At 40.4% G+C, this 14,073-nt stretch overlaps 1 protein-coding gene across 1 annotated transcript in view; it reads left to right on the top strand.

The window, feature by feature from the left end:
- NEO1 (neogenin 1) overlaps window positions 1-14,073 on the top strand; it is a 153,416-nt gene that overhangs the window by 128,893 nt on the left and 10,450 nt on the right. The window contains exons 19-25 of the mRNA XM_075159565.1: window positions 651-758; window positions 3,771-3,965; window positions 4,690-4,722; window positions 9,358-9,426; window positions 10,280-10,427; window positions 12,241-12,479; window positions 13,184-13,276. Coding sequence (XP_075015666.1) covers window positions 651-758; window positions 3,771-3,965; window positions 4,690-4,722; window positions 9,358-9,426; window positions 10,280-10,427; window positions 12,241-12,479; window positions 13,184-13,276 — 885 coding nt within the window. The remainder of the gene's footprint in view (window positions 1-650; window positions 759-3,770; window positions 3,966-4,689; window positions 4,723-9,357; window positions 9,427-10,279; window positions 10,428-12,240; window positions 12,480-13,183; window positions 13,277-14,073) is intronic.

The following is a 14,073-nucleotide window of genomic DNA, read 5'->3' as shown; positions in this document are numbered from 1 at the left end:
ACAATTGCGTTCAGCAAATATTTCTGGATTTCAAATGCTTCTGTAGTGCAGATTTCCTTCCAAATTACAAATAATTCTTCAATAAAGTTAAATCAGCAATTATGGATTATGATTCTAAATTTCTGGTGGACTTACTTTGCTGATTCAGATTTAAGTGGCAAATTGGCATTACTAGGTCTTGGTCCCACCATAAACCTGAAAATATGGAGATCCTTCATATGCTTGTGCATATAAAATGTTTATTTCACGAGTTCACATACTTTTTATGATGACCGAAGAAATCCAGATTAGAAGTCGTTGACCCCAACTGTTAGACTTGTACAAAGATGCCATGTTTTTGAAGACACATGGACTCATTCAGTCATGAATCACAGCATCTGTTGACAGAAATGCTTTAGAAACAGGTAACTCCTTATGGAAAGGAGATGCTGCACGCCAGATGGCATTTGCCAGTTGAATGGAGTAAATCAGTAGGACCACTACACTAGATGGTAGATTTATTTGAAAATGGAACATTCAGAGTTTTTATTATTGTACGTGCCTTTTTCAGTAGTAAAACAAATAAAAAGCGAAGGTGCTGAGGTTACTTGTTTGTATCCCGTGAAACTGGGCAACCTGTTTCTGATAGTTTGGTTTTCGTTTGTTTGCAGCTCCTGCTTCTCCTCCAAAAGACGTGACTGTGGTGAGCAAAGAGGGAAAACCTCGGACAATAATTGTTAACTGGCAGCCTCCATCCGAAGCCAACGGCAAAATTACAGGTGCAGTTTGCATGAGCAATAAAGGCAGATATAAGATGCCTGGTTAACAGCAGAATACAATCTGCATAACTATGTGAACATGTGCCGTATTTCATTTAGCCTAGAGCTAGCCAAGAGGTCTTTATCTTCTTTGTCAATCTTCTTAGTAGCTCAGTTTAATTATTTACTTTTGTACCTAGTAAAAATATATTAAGATATAAACTAACTGCAGTGTGAAATTGGAGTCTAACCAGAAATATAATTGAAAGTTTAAATATCTCAATAACCTTTGCCTTCATCAGCTTGTGCTATTCTAATAGCATGCCTCCAGAAATAGATACATAATGCTTCTGGCCCATCAGTATTTTATTTAGCAGACTCCATCCCAGTGCTCTTTGTCACCTTTGTGTCATTTTTGTGGCACAGAACAGACTTAAAGTCAGTTGTTTAGTCCCCTGACATAATCATTAGGAGTAAACTGTTATTTGCCTTTGTAACTGCATCACTTTCACGTAGGATAAATCATTTTACAGAAAACAGTAATTACTGTTTCCTTTCTGTAATTTCTGTTTGGATTCACATTTCTAAAGGCTTTTTGATATCATTCACTTCAATTTTCCTTTTTTGCCCCAGGCTTTAAGCCTAAAGCAGATCTTGTTGTCATATAGTTTGCAGTGTATGATTTTGCTGCCGTTCTCAGAACTAACTTCGGTGCACGGTCAAGCCTTTGAAACCTGCCACCACCTGGCATCTGATCAGGCAGTACTGTAGCCCAGGTTCTAGACAACAGACTAGAACTGAGTAGATCCCTCTGAAAAGGCAGAATACTGGAGACTCTCAACCTCTAGTAATTACAATAAACTTTTAAGTAAGCTGTAAGAAAGACCCCTAAAAGGCATGCAGCACAAAGGCTGCAGGTGGGACGATGTGGCTCTAACAGGCACGCTGTCTTTCTGGTGTCAGCGCTAAAAAAATAGGGCCAGAGGGGTTGTGCTCTTCTTATCCTCGGGTGCCAAGCGTGTCTCACAAGTGGAGCTGTAAGGATGCACTCTAACAGACGGCAGCTTCCTCTGCACCAGAATGCCTGTCTGAGCCATTTGTATGTCTCTGCATGCATATAGCTGTTTATATATTGTGTATATATATTTTTATATTGGCTATAAAGCCAATTCTGCGTTATTTTATTATCAACAAGATGTTTCCTCTATATGAGAAAGAAGGTTTGACTGGAGAAACAAAAGCCTTTATCTTAACTGCAGGTTAAAGGACTTGGTTGCAGTCAGTTGCAGCGGGGTCATTCAGACAGATGTGAAATGTAAGGCACAAATATCCCCAGGTTATATACGCTCTTAAAAAGATAAGCTTATCATCTTACATCAAGTGCATACATGAGAAAGGAAAGACAATGTACAAAGAGATCAGCATTTACTTGCACAATGTGATTAGCAAAATTATCATACACATTCAATTCAAAACCTTACATTTATTCATATGTGTTGAATGAAAACATATGGTGTTTATTACTTTTTGCATAAGCAGCAGTTAACATCTGAAAAATAAAATAAAATAAATGGTTCCGTGGTACGTCTGAGTCCACCAGACATCAGGTTCATTTGCCAGAGGAGCGAGGCAGGAGCGTGCAGGGACGCGTGGGCTGAGTGCCCTCTGTTGGGGAGAGCCACCGCCAGCGGGAGAAGCACCTTATTACTCCAGTAATTACTCATTAACTGTCGTGGTTTAACCCTAGCCAGCAAAACCAGGACATTAACTCAGCTCCGTTCATTCTGTGCATTAGGTAATGCCATAAAAACTAAGTGATGATGTAATTCCGTGCACTGGATAGCATGTCTGTGGAGTACTTGTCTTTTCAGCTCTAATCTCCTTCTGGTGTGCATAGGATGGATGTGAAATACTGAACTGTGCTAGTCTGGATTCCAGGTGCTTGTGCATCGTTATAGTTGCTGACTAATTAGTACAGTCATACGTTAACTCAGTAGTCATGTGCCACTATACTATATATAGTGCTTTCAGCTGTCGCTACATAGATATGTATGTTGTCCCTTCTTAGACGAGTTACAGATATGTTGCTTTGTGACCTGTACAAGTAGCAAATTATTAAATCTACTCCCCAGTAATTAACTATGCCACCAAGGGAAGAAACTGAGCATGCCAGACCTACCACTGGCGTTTCAAGCGTCACCCTCCGTGCCATACTGGTCACTGTGAATTATGTGCGTTTGGGGTATCAGCAGTATTTTCAATTGCTTTAAAGAAGTGGAGCTCACTCTGGAGAACGTCTGCCCTTCCTTACTGTAACCCCCAGGCTGGTGGTCTGCGGGACAAGGGAAGCAGCCATTTGTGCATGAAGAGCTGATGACCCGGCTCTATATTGGTGCAAGTATTTATTTTATGCTGGGGCTCTGTGTTTCTTATATTAAAAAGTTATAAAGCTTTTACTTTGTATTGCTTTTTAATTGCAGTATATTTTAATTACACAACATAAACTCTTCCCATACCTTTTCTTCTGTGACATGCAAGGTAGCTTCAGTTCTCTTTAGATTATTGCCATCTTTGTTAATAAACTGAAAAATAATAAAATAATTATAAATTACTGAACACATGTTCTTTAGCTGTGCATGAGAATGTTTTGTTGTTTTAACGTTCTATAAATATTAATAATTAATAATAACAGCTTTGTGTTATTTTACATTATTTGGTCTATGAACAGGTAAAGAGATGGAAATGAGGAATATCTCCATATTCAATGAACAGTGGTCAAAAATGATTTTGATATTTTAAATGGCTTTTTTTCCTCTTAACATATACTTTTGAAAGTTTAAAATTTAAGATGGGAAGGCTGTCTAATATTTGAATGCATTCTTAAGTCTTTGAAAAAGTAAGAATACACTTTCAGAAAACCCATAATCATTTAGCTCTGCGATATCATTAGAAGTCAATAGAACATTTTCTGCGAGATCTTAGACTGTCCTGTTCTTGTATGTATGAAGTTCTTTTGCTTTTTCCTTCGAATAGGATACATCATTTACTACAGTACGGATGTGAATGCTGAAATACATGATTGGGTTATTGAACCCGTTGTGGGAAACAGACTGACCCACCAGATACAAGAACTGACCCTTGATACGCCGTATTATTTCAAAATTCAGGCCCGCAACTCGAAGGGCATGGGGCCCATGTCTGAGGCGGTTCAGTTCAGGACCCCAAAAGGTAAACTGTCACGTATATCTGAATATCTTCCTCCTCGTTTTCTGAATGCAGCCTCTCTAAGGATAAGATACCAGTAGCATGAACTTCACATTTAAACTGGAAAAGACAGGAAGACAATGGAGTTTGACTAGAACGGAGTTTTCTATTGGGTTGCTCTTGCATGTAGTTAATATTAATACATATGCAAATGTAGCTCAGCTGTTTGATTAATTGTGTTGTTTCAGAATTACTGGTGGGCACTTAGGTCATCTAGTTATTAATGCTGAGGGTCCATGTCCTAAATGCGCTTTTCAGAAAACCAGGTTTTAGTTGCTTTAAGATTCGAGGTCTTGTGTGTCACGTCTGCTCGTGATGAAGTGGTGTAAAGCAGCAGGCTCTGGAGTCGGCAGCCAGCGGCACAGCTGCTCGCCAGTGACTGGGATGATACAACGGGAACTGGTGTGACACAACAGGCTCTTAAATCAGCAACTGCTTGGTGATGGGTAACTGGTGAAATACTACGAATTCATGTAGCTTGGGAAAAAAGTACTCTAAGGAGAGGTGAAAAATAGAAAGTTATGAATAGATTTTTTAGCAGTACTTTTTCCATATGAGTATTGGTGGTTAGAGGTGAGAGCTCTAGCTAGTCTGCTTATGCTATGTGAAACTTTAAATTCTGTCTCTCGCTCCTTCAAGCCTTGTGATCTTTCTCTTGTTTTTTCCTTCCCTGTGCTTGTCCCACTAGCTGAATCCTCAGATAAAATGCCTAATGATCAAGGTAAATGAATAGCCATGCTTTCTCTTTTATTCCATCCTTTGCACATTTTGTTTTTCCTGTCCATGTGCTGTTGCATTTCCTAAATGAAACAAGTATCTGCTGCTCTAACTGTAAATGAGCGAGTTCCTGTTGTGCTTTTAATAGTGGAAGAACTGGAAGTCCTATTTGTGGTTTGGGTGTTAGGAATATAAAGTGATCTCTGTAGTCAGATGTCACATGAAGGGACAAGCGGCTTGTGCCGGAGCTGAATCGTTCTGTCAAAATGCATTTGGATGAAGCGATGCTCCAGCCAGCCTCCGACCACTGGTGCGAGATCTCAGTACACAGAGGTGGAAGATCAGTAATCTAATTAGCACAAGTGCTGTTTTGTGAGCTCTACATCTATGATTATTTTCATAATAGAGGAAAGTACGTCTGCTCTAGAAAGCTTTTTTGCAAGAGAGATTCTGCTTGTCAGCTCATTTAGACTCCAGACTCGCCTGAAGCGCACAGCGTTAGCTACTAAAAGCCTTAAGGTTTTAAAATGCTGGCTTGAAAAATGGGAGCTTTGAGTTGACTACATTGAATTATAAGGTGAATGTCCCAGGGCTGTTTTTGCTTTCTTCCAAATAACCTACAAGCCCAATAAAAAGGGGAAGAATTAGTCTAAAGGGATGAGTTTAAAAGGACATTGGCAAGCAGCTTAGACATACAATTAAATAGATCCTAAAGGGGTTGAGAATGAGCTTTTTTTTGACTTGCTTTACAACTTGTTACTTAGAAGTAATTTATTAAATATGCTTTTACCCTCTGTGTACCAAATAATGCTGATACCAAACAGTTATGGAGTAAATTCATATCCAGACTTGTGTAACAGAGATGCTAGCTGAGATTCAGGCTTGTCTGTGGGGAAGCAGATGCTCTCCGTGTCATCATTAGTGCTCAATTGCAAGTGGAAGGGAATAGGGGAAGATTAAAAGGTTTTATGTAAAAGTTGCTGTTTTCTGGCGTGTACTATTCTAACCTCATTTCAGCAGATAACTAAATCTTCTCATCCGTCATTATCATCCTAAAGTAACATATTCTTCTAGTAACAATTTGATTAATTTTTATCAAATTACATAATTTATAAATCATAGAACCCTACATAAAAGCCAAGAGAATTTTGTTTCAGAATTTCTATAAGAACACTCGGAGATTATAAATCATGGCAGTAGGTTAAATGTAGAAAAGGAGAAGACGAGCTGAAGAGCAGCAAAGCCTGCTCTGTGACAGTCTCACTGAACTGCAGAGTTGTGTCTTTCAGGAGATAGCAGGCAAGTTATTCGAGACTGGGAAGGAACAAAAACTACAATGGGATTGACTCTGGCCTTAGTGGTTCTGTCTTTTTTTCTCTCTCCCCTACTTGAATGTTTTTCTTCTGTATTAAGCACACTATATTGTTCTTCCACACCATATTGTTCTTCCACAGCATATTGTTCTGTAGCACAGAGCTTGTATTAGAAGTTATTGCCCTTGCTGTCAGGCTTCAAGGAGTTGCACTGGCAACCAAAGCAAAGGTTAAGGTATCTAATCCTAGTAAAACTATCCTAAAGTAACACAAAAATTAAAATACGTTTTCTGGCTGCAGATACCTAATGGGTAACATGGAGATTCTCAAGCTAAAAAAAAAGAAAACCGGTTTCAAGAAAATATTATCTTAAACTGTTCCTTAATATGGAAAGAAATGGAAAACCTCAACAACAAACTCTGTAAGATCCTGGCAAAAAGGCAGGTGCCCGTACAGAAGATGCAGCACGTGGATATGCTGGTCCAGAGCCTATCGTGTAGAAGCAAGGCTTATGCTCCCTGTTGCGGGGGTGACTAGCTGCTTCCGAGGGGCGACGAGTTCCAGTCCTTACGCCCGCATAAACTGCAGAGAAGAGTCAGGTCACCCTTCAGGTTGCACTGCATAAGAGATGAGGTCCCCAGAACTTAAAGGCTAAACTGTTGGTCCTGGTTTCAGGAATTAGATGCTGAGAAGCGTCTTGCTTAGGTACCTAAATTTCATCGTATTTTGAAAACTGGACTTTGTATCTTGTAGTTACCTTTGCATTTTTGGAAAGGTGCAGGCGCTGACACCACGCAGTCGGTGCCAGTATCAGGCGTCCCTGAGCTGCCACGCTCTACGAGGATCGTGCGCAGGTGGTTATTCCCAAGGGCGTCTACACCCTTTGGAAATACGACTGCTTGCCAGAATACTGCTCTCTCCGTATCGCTGCCTTCCAACGTTTTTATCATCTAAATATGATTTATATACTCTGTCGCATACGTATGGGGGGCTATAGAAGATCTGCAGTTGGCTGTGTGGGTATATACATTGTTCAGGGAGTGCAGAGCCCGTGATAAGCCGCACCGACTCAGTGTGTTACACCCACGTGTACCACACGATCCCTCTTGGTCTGTGCAGGTGACTTTGTATATCTTATTATCTACTCCATTATTTTATGTCATCTGTTAACTTCAGTAGCAGTTATTCTAATTTTCTTTCACGGTGTTATTAAGGATATTGAATTACACTTGGCCAAGCACAGGTCTTTGCAAACTCATTAGAAATATCCCTCATGAATAATGATTCTGCAATTATAATTCTTACTCTTATCAGTTAATTAGTTGTTAATCTTGTTAATATGTGCCACATTGCTTTTTTTATTATGCTGTTTTTAACAAAGTGTTGTACTCAGTAAAATGTTTTATGGAAGTCTAAATATAGTATGTCTGCATAGTTACTGTTACCAACCAAATTTATAGTCTGACATTTAGTTTGTTTGAAAATACCTGTTTTCAATAAAACAGAAAGAAGGGCATAAAGTGTGCCAGCATCTTCTATCTGTCACGTTTTCCATGATCTTGCATATGTTAAGGCTCTGCTGCACTAAAAATGCATAGGGTGTCTATTTGTCCTTTTAAAATACCATCAGTTATTTTTATCCCCCCCTTCTCCCGCAGCTTCTCTGGTGCTCCAACATATCTTCAGCGCCAGGTTCAGTGACTCAGAGAATTCATCTAGGGTTTTTTTCACGTCTTTTCGGTGCAAATTATCTGGTCATACAGATGCAAATATATTAAATACAAGCTGTTTAAAATTCTGTTAAATTATTTCATTGCTGCTGCAAAATTATTATTCCAGTACTTCAAGAAGAGAACACGTTTTGACTGAATGCAGTGTCCTCTCTAGACTGGCAGGTGCAATATGTCTTTTCCATCACAGATTTGTCCTGCGATACGTCTTTCCCATTATTTTAGACTACATCTAACTCCTTACTGTGTACACATAACATTCCTTCTTCTTACCCTTCTCGGGGCTGAATCAGTATTCTTGCTGGTACCTTTTGCTGGTTTTACCAATTGTCTTTATCTCACAGTGACTAATTTACAGGCTTTGACTTTACGTTCACAATTTCCATTTCTACACGTCCTTTAACATTCAGCACTTCTTGATTAGAGTGGATTTTTAACTGAGAAAATCCTTCTCCTGATTGTGAAACTGCCGAATTTGCAGACTTTTGGGTTTTTGTGGTTTTGTGCATCACAGTGTAAAAATGTGCAAAGTATTATGGATTCCTATAACAAGAGGAATGTTGTTCTTTGTATCTTGCTGTATGTTTCCCCCACTACCGTATTTTTATCATTCATGGTAATTTAGCATTAGTGCATTTTAATGAAAACACAGAAGTGAAAGAACCAGGGTTGTGTATACCTTTATCTGCGGGAAGCATTCTGCTAACTCAGGAGAGGTCCTAACGTTAGAGGTGAACTCGTGACTTCATGCGTCTGGCTGTGCAGCAAGTGATCTAAATTAGACCTGAGTTAAGCAAGGGGAAGTACTCGTTAGAGTGAGAAGAGGACAGCGTTTCAGTTGGTAGGTCAGCTCTTGCATTTAGCGCCTAGGAGCCCACTAGCAGTAGCTAAGGTTCAGGAGGGGCTATGTAATTTGCCTCGGTTTGTATTAATTGAGGTACAGCTGTGTTTACTTCCATCGTCAGCCTATAAACATAAAGCTGTGAAACTAATTAATTTGTTTTCCCAGGTTTCACAAAAACATTTTTCTGATGCTTCATTGTCACTTGTGGCGAAGGTGAAACCAAACAGAAAAGAATGGGGAGAAGTTGAAAGCAAGTTTGATGGATCGGCAGGGACTTAATATTACGTTTACTGTGCTTTTGATCTCCCACTTATTGCCAGTCTTCCACACTTACTGTAATTAGGTATTAGGAAAAGAAACCTGTATAATTACTGTTTCAAGATGATTAACTGTCTGTACAAGTGTGGCAAAGCCATTTGCCTCAATATATACCTGTGTATTACTGCAAATCATTTTTATTATATTTTTAAAAATGAATACTAGTTGAGGCTCCTAAGCTTACTTAGGAAAATAGTAATGCAGGAAACTAATTATTAAATAGCTCTTTTGAAGAAGTGGTTCTCTTCTTGGAGAAACACAGTTGCTGTTCAAAGCCAAATCCTGTTGTAGGGGAGAGAAAAGGAGGGAAAAAAAATGCTGACAGTGGTTCAGAGAAGTTCTGAAAGAGCTGCCTTAGAAATGCTAAAGTGTGTGTTTACGTGTGTGTGTGTGTGTATATGTATATAAAATTACCACATATATGACCTTTTCAGCTTCAGGATCTGCAGGGAAAGGAAGCCGCCCAGTGGACATAGGACCAGATTACAAACCACCACTTGGTGGTAAGTGTTGTTACAAAGCTTTTCAGTTTAAATGCAGTGTCTTTCGCTGTTTCACCGCGGGATGCTATATCCGACTGAAAATACTGATTACATCTGTTCCAGTAACTTTCTCTCTTTACGATGATAGTTTTTCCCACTCAAGAAATCGTATCACGCTTCTGTCCGTGATACAACATTTGCTGTATCACGCAAGTGTTCTTGCCCACTGTGTGGGGTATAGGGAAAAAATATCATCGCATGCATTTACATTTCAGTCTTGATAAGTGGATCTTGTTCCCAGTTTAGTTTTAAATGGCTGCTATAGTGCACAAGTGTAAAATTAATTCAGTAAGAACATATTAGGAAGGAAAAAAATAACTCCTTCTCCTTATTAGCACTGTGCATTGCGGAAGGCTTGCCCTAAGGTAACACTCATCAGTGTTACAAAAGGTGTTTCTTTCAGAGGAGAGTGACCGCTGTAGAATACTGATACCATTCACGTGGTTAGTGGGTCCAAGGGGATGCCTGTGGTGCTGTAGTTTTAGCAAGGTCCCAGGTTAACTCTCCTTAGACTCTAAACCATTGAATTTTTTAATGATAACTATTTGAGTAGGGTGAAGGTAAATTTTTATAGACTGTTAGTTGGAAATGGATCTATAACGCATCTTACAGATTTAACAATTGTACAGAAACACAATTGGCAAATGACAAAAAAATAAGCAAGCTCTTCACTTGAAATCCTAGCAGACAAACCGTCTTTCTCATTCTGCTGATCTGTATGATTCTAGGAGTCTTTGATGGGCACGGCTTGCTTTTGATAGGGATTTTTTCTGTGTAATAAATAACCCCTTTCTCCCATCTCAAACTCTTACAGGCAGTAACAGTCCCCATGGAAGTCCTACTTCTCCCTTGGACAGCAACATGCTCCTTGTAATCATAGTATCTGTTGGAGTGATCACCATTGTGATAGTGGTGATAGTTGCTGTCTTCTGCACTCGTCGTACAACTTCTCACCAAAAAAAGTAAGACGTCCGGGTGGCACTTTGCCCTGTCCTACCTTTTGCACTTAATTCTATCATTTAATCTTTTCTTTATGATGCTTTAGAGTTTATTACTTTTAAGTCTTGCGGGCTGTAGAAATTCTGTTCTGATAACAGATCAGTAATGCAGTTTAAATTCTTGTGTTCAGAAGATAACATGCATCAATACAGCCGTGTTACCGTGTGTGATGATGACAATGTTCTGTTTTTCCTAACCAGTGTTTCAGAGTTTACAAACCATCAGGAGTTTACAGGCAAACTGGGGCAATGCTTTCATGTATACCTGCACTTGCCCCTCTCCGAGGAGAAATTATTGTTTAAAATATTGTTTCCAAACTCAAGCCAATACATCTGTTTAGAGCTGTGAGAGCTCAACAGCTCAGGCAGATTCTCACTTCTGTCTTAGCATGTACTTCACCGTGTGGAGTAGGTTGACAAGCTGTGCATGATAATGTCCAATTTTTAGATAGATTACTGGAGTGGAATCTGAATCTGGTGCAGGACTCCTTAGAAAAGTGCTCCAAAATCCAAAATATAGGTGTGTATCTGAATTCTGCCCTCATTTGGAGCCTCTGACTACAGCAGCGATGCTTCCATTTATAGGCTCCTGAAGGTTGTTTCTGCACGTGCATTGAAAGAACTGAACAGAGCTGAAAGGTTTTTTTTAAGTTTGAAAAGACTCTGTTATGCAAAACAGAGTTTTAAGAAAGTGATTAAAAGCCAGGCTTAGAAGACAATCTCCACTTGCTTTGCTGATGCTGAACCATCCTGCAAAAATGCAAGTTCTTCAGGAGAGGAGAGCAAGGATACATGAGTGATGGTCCAGCAACTGGGGGATGTGCTTGGGAGAGGGCAAAATTCATGGGCCTGTGCCCAAGAGACGTATTTTATTTTCAAAGAGCAGAAATAACCCTGTGAAATCTTGCCTTTGTTTTCCCAGTTTCTAAATGCCACCTCTTACATGCAGCAACCCACAACCAGTGAATAACCTTCTGATCTGTTTTACTCGTTCAGCTACAGTGCTCGAAGCAGGGTGCCGGCAGCACGTCTGGCTGCGTAACACCTACATGAGAGGCTCCGTTCATTGATATTTGCAAAATTTTATTTAGTCATATCTTAGCCATTTCTAGCAAGTGTGCTACCCAGAAGACGGACACCTTCCTCCATCATTGCCAGGGTCCAAAGTGAGGAGTGTGTGTGTGGAGGGCAGTGCTGGAACTCTACATTTTACTTTTCCAAAATTCCGTCATGTCAAATGTCTGCCTCACAGTCAGTTTGCTGCTGCTGCTACTCAACAGCGATGAAAAAGCACGTTAGTTGGGTGTGTCTAACCTGAGCAGTGGTAAAATGAACATTCTTGTCATTGGTCTTTAGAGTTAACCATCTATTGTGATAATTGGCTATTTGCACACTCCTTCCACAGCTGTTGTTTGAGGTTGGTTGTAAGCCCTGGAGTACGGGCACAGCATGACGTACATACACTTCATGTTTAGAATATTCTCTTAATAACCATAAGTACTGGAAACTTAATTTTTGTTAACGAAAGCTTAGACTGTAGAGCACAGTTCTGCAGCATGTGGTAGCATTTGAGACAGATTTCATGGCATCAGAGTTGCAGAATATGCTTTGAGATGTCAGATGTGCTTATATGTAAAATTCAAAGCTTCCTGCCCTGTGGGTAGCTTTTGCTCGGCTGGACACAAGATCTGAAGGAAATCTCAGTGGAAATTTGCCTTTTTCAACAAGCGAAAGGAAGCCTACATCTAAGAACATTTCATTTGTTTTCCTTCCCAAGGAAACGAGCTGCCTGCAAATCAGTGAATGGGTCCCATAAGTACAAAGGAAACTCCAAAGATGTCAAGCCTCCTGATCTCTGGATCCATCATGAAAGACTGGAGCTAAAACCCATTGATAAATCTCCAGATCCCAATCCAATCATGACAGATACCCCAATCCCTCGCAACTCCCAAGACATCACCCCAGTTGATAATTCCATGGACAGCAATATCCATCAAAGGCGGAATTCCTACAGAGGTGAGCTATCAAGGAGTACTTTGACCGTGATGTTTAAAATTAAATACGTTTTACTGTATCTGATGAAATCACTTTATTGACATATTATACAATTACCCTTAGGTTTTTTTGTTCTTATTTTCCACGTAGTGAATTGGGTTTGTGCCTATTTATAAAACACTCTGAAAAGGATGGATCCCATGTTTTAGTGAGAAAATTGAGTGCCCAAGAGTTAAATGATGAATTTCCCTTGGTAAATACTGATGGGTAATCAGAAGATCATCTAACAAGTGTTTCATATTAAACTGCTGAGAGACGTGTGTGACATTTTTTCAGCGGTCAAACACACAATCAGGTTTTGGAGCTTTATTGCTCAACTCTTGAGGTATGGGTGAGTTTTCACTCAGTGAGTGGTTAACTTGTTAATCCAGCATGTCTTACCCATACGTGTGACTTCTTACTGCCGCTCACTGCCCAGAGCTGCACTGCCAGAGGTTTCTGTTTGCATTATGGCCTGGAGAGCTTCTCCAATAATCTTTGCCCTAACTGTCCTCTTTTCCACCTTCTAGCGAGAGATGAAAGAGCTGTTTTTATCAATTATGAGTCACAGAACTGCTTACAAACAGGACAGCCCAGAAATAGGGAGAGGAGGATTGAAATCATCTGGTACGGTATCACAGAAGTCTTGCTGCAATGGTAAATAACCTTCAGTTGTTTTCCTTCAGGGCATGAGTCAGAGGATAGCATGTCCACGCTGGCAGGAAGAAGGGGGATGAGGCCCAAGATGATGATGCCTTTTGATTCTCAGCCACCTCAGCGTAAGTCAACAGCCCACCTACCAGCTGGCTTGAAATTGGGAGCACCCAAACAAGCCATGTTGGTACTGTATGCACAGGCACACACACTCAGACACTGCCTTCCTACTCACTTCTCCTAAGTAATTCCGTCGTATCTGCAGTGGAAACAGTTCAAAGAAGGCATCCCGAATCCCTTATCCTGAAGGCAGAGTTAGATCAAGTTAAAAGGAAAAACTGAATAGCTGTATTTGAGCGAGCAGGAGGCATGCTGCAAAAGTGGGGAAGTTAGGAATGTGTCCAACAGTCTGTCTGTCCCAGTCTCCAGCAGTGGCAACTGCAGGTGCTTTTTACGGAGAGCCTTTGAGCCTGGCTGCTTTTTATAGTCCATTCCCTTTGTACTCTGCCAGGATCCAGCTGTAGGTAGGAATTGTAGAGAGTCGGTAAATCTGTGTCAGGTTCTTCTCCACTGTTAGTTTTCTCCTCCCCAGAGCAAACGGTCATAGCCTTGTTAGCCTCCCCTTATGAGGCAGCTACTCCATCCCCTTTACCACTTTAGCTGCCATTCTCAAAACCTTTTTTAACTTTACCACGTGCTTCTTGAGATGCCGAGAGGCCAGAGCTGCGCACAGTACCACCAAGGTCTTACAGAGCAGGAAACGGTGTCCTCTGCCTTGTTCTCAACACCTTCCTTGCTGAATGAGGTACTACATTCTCTTGGCTTTCTTGGCTGCCATCGCATATTGAGCTAATGGTATCAGAGATCTGTCAACCATAGCTCCAAAAACTCTTTGCTGAGTTGTAACTGCCAGCTCCGAGTG

The sequence above is a fragment of the Calonectris borealis genome, chromosome 11, assembly GCF_964195595.1.
Source record: "Calonectris borealis chromosome 11, bCalBor7.hap1.2, whole genome shotgun sequence".
NCBI classification, from domain to species: Eukaryota; Metazoa; Chordata; class Aves; order Procellariiformes; family Procellariidae; genus Calonectris; species Calonectris borealis.
Note: the sequence above shows the minus strand (reverse complement) of the source record. Positions and strands in the feature narration are given on the sequence as shown.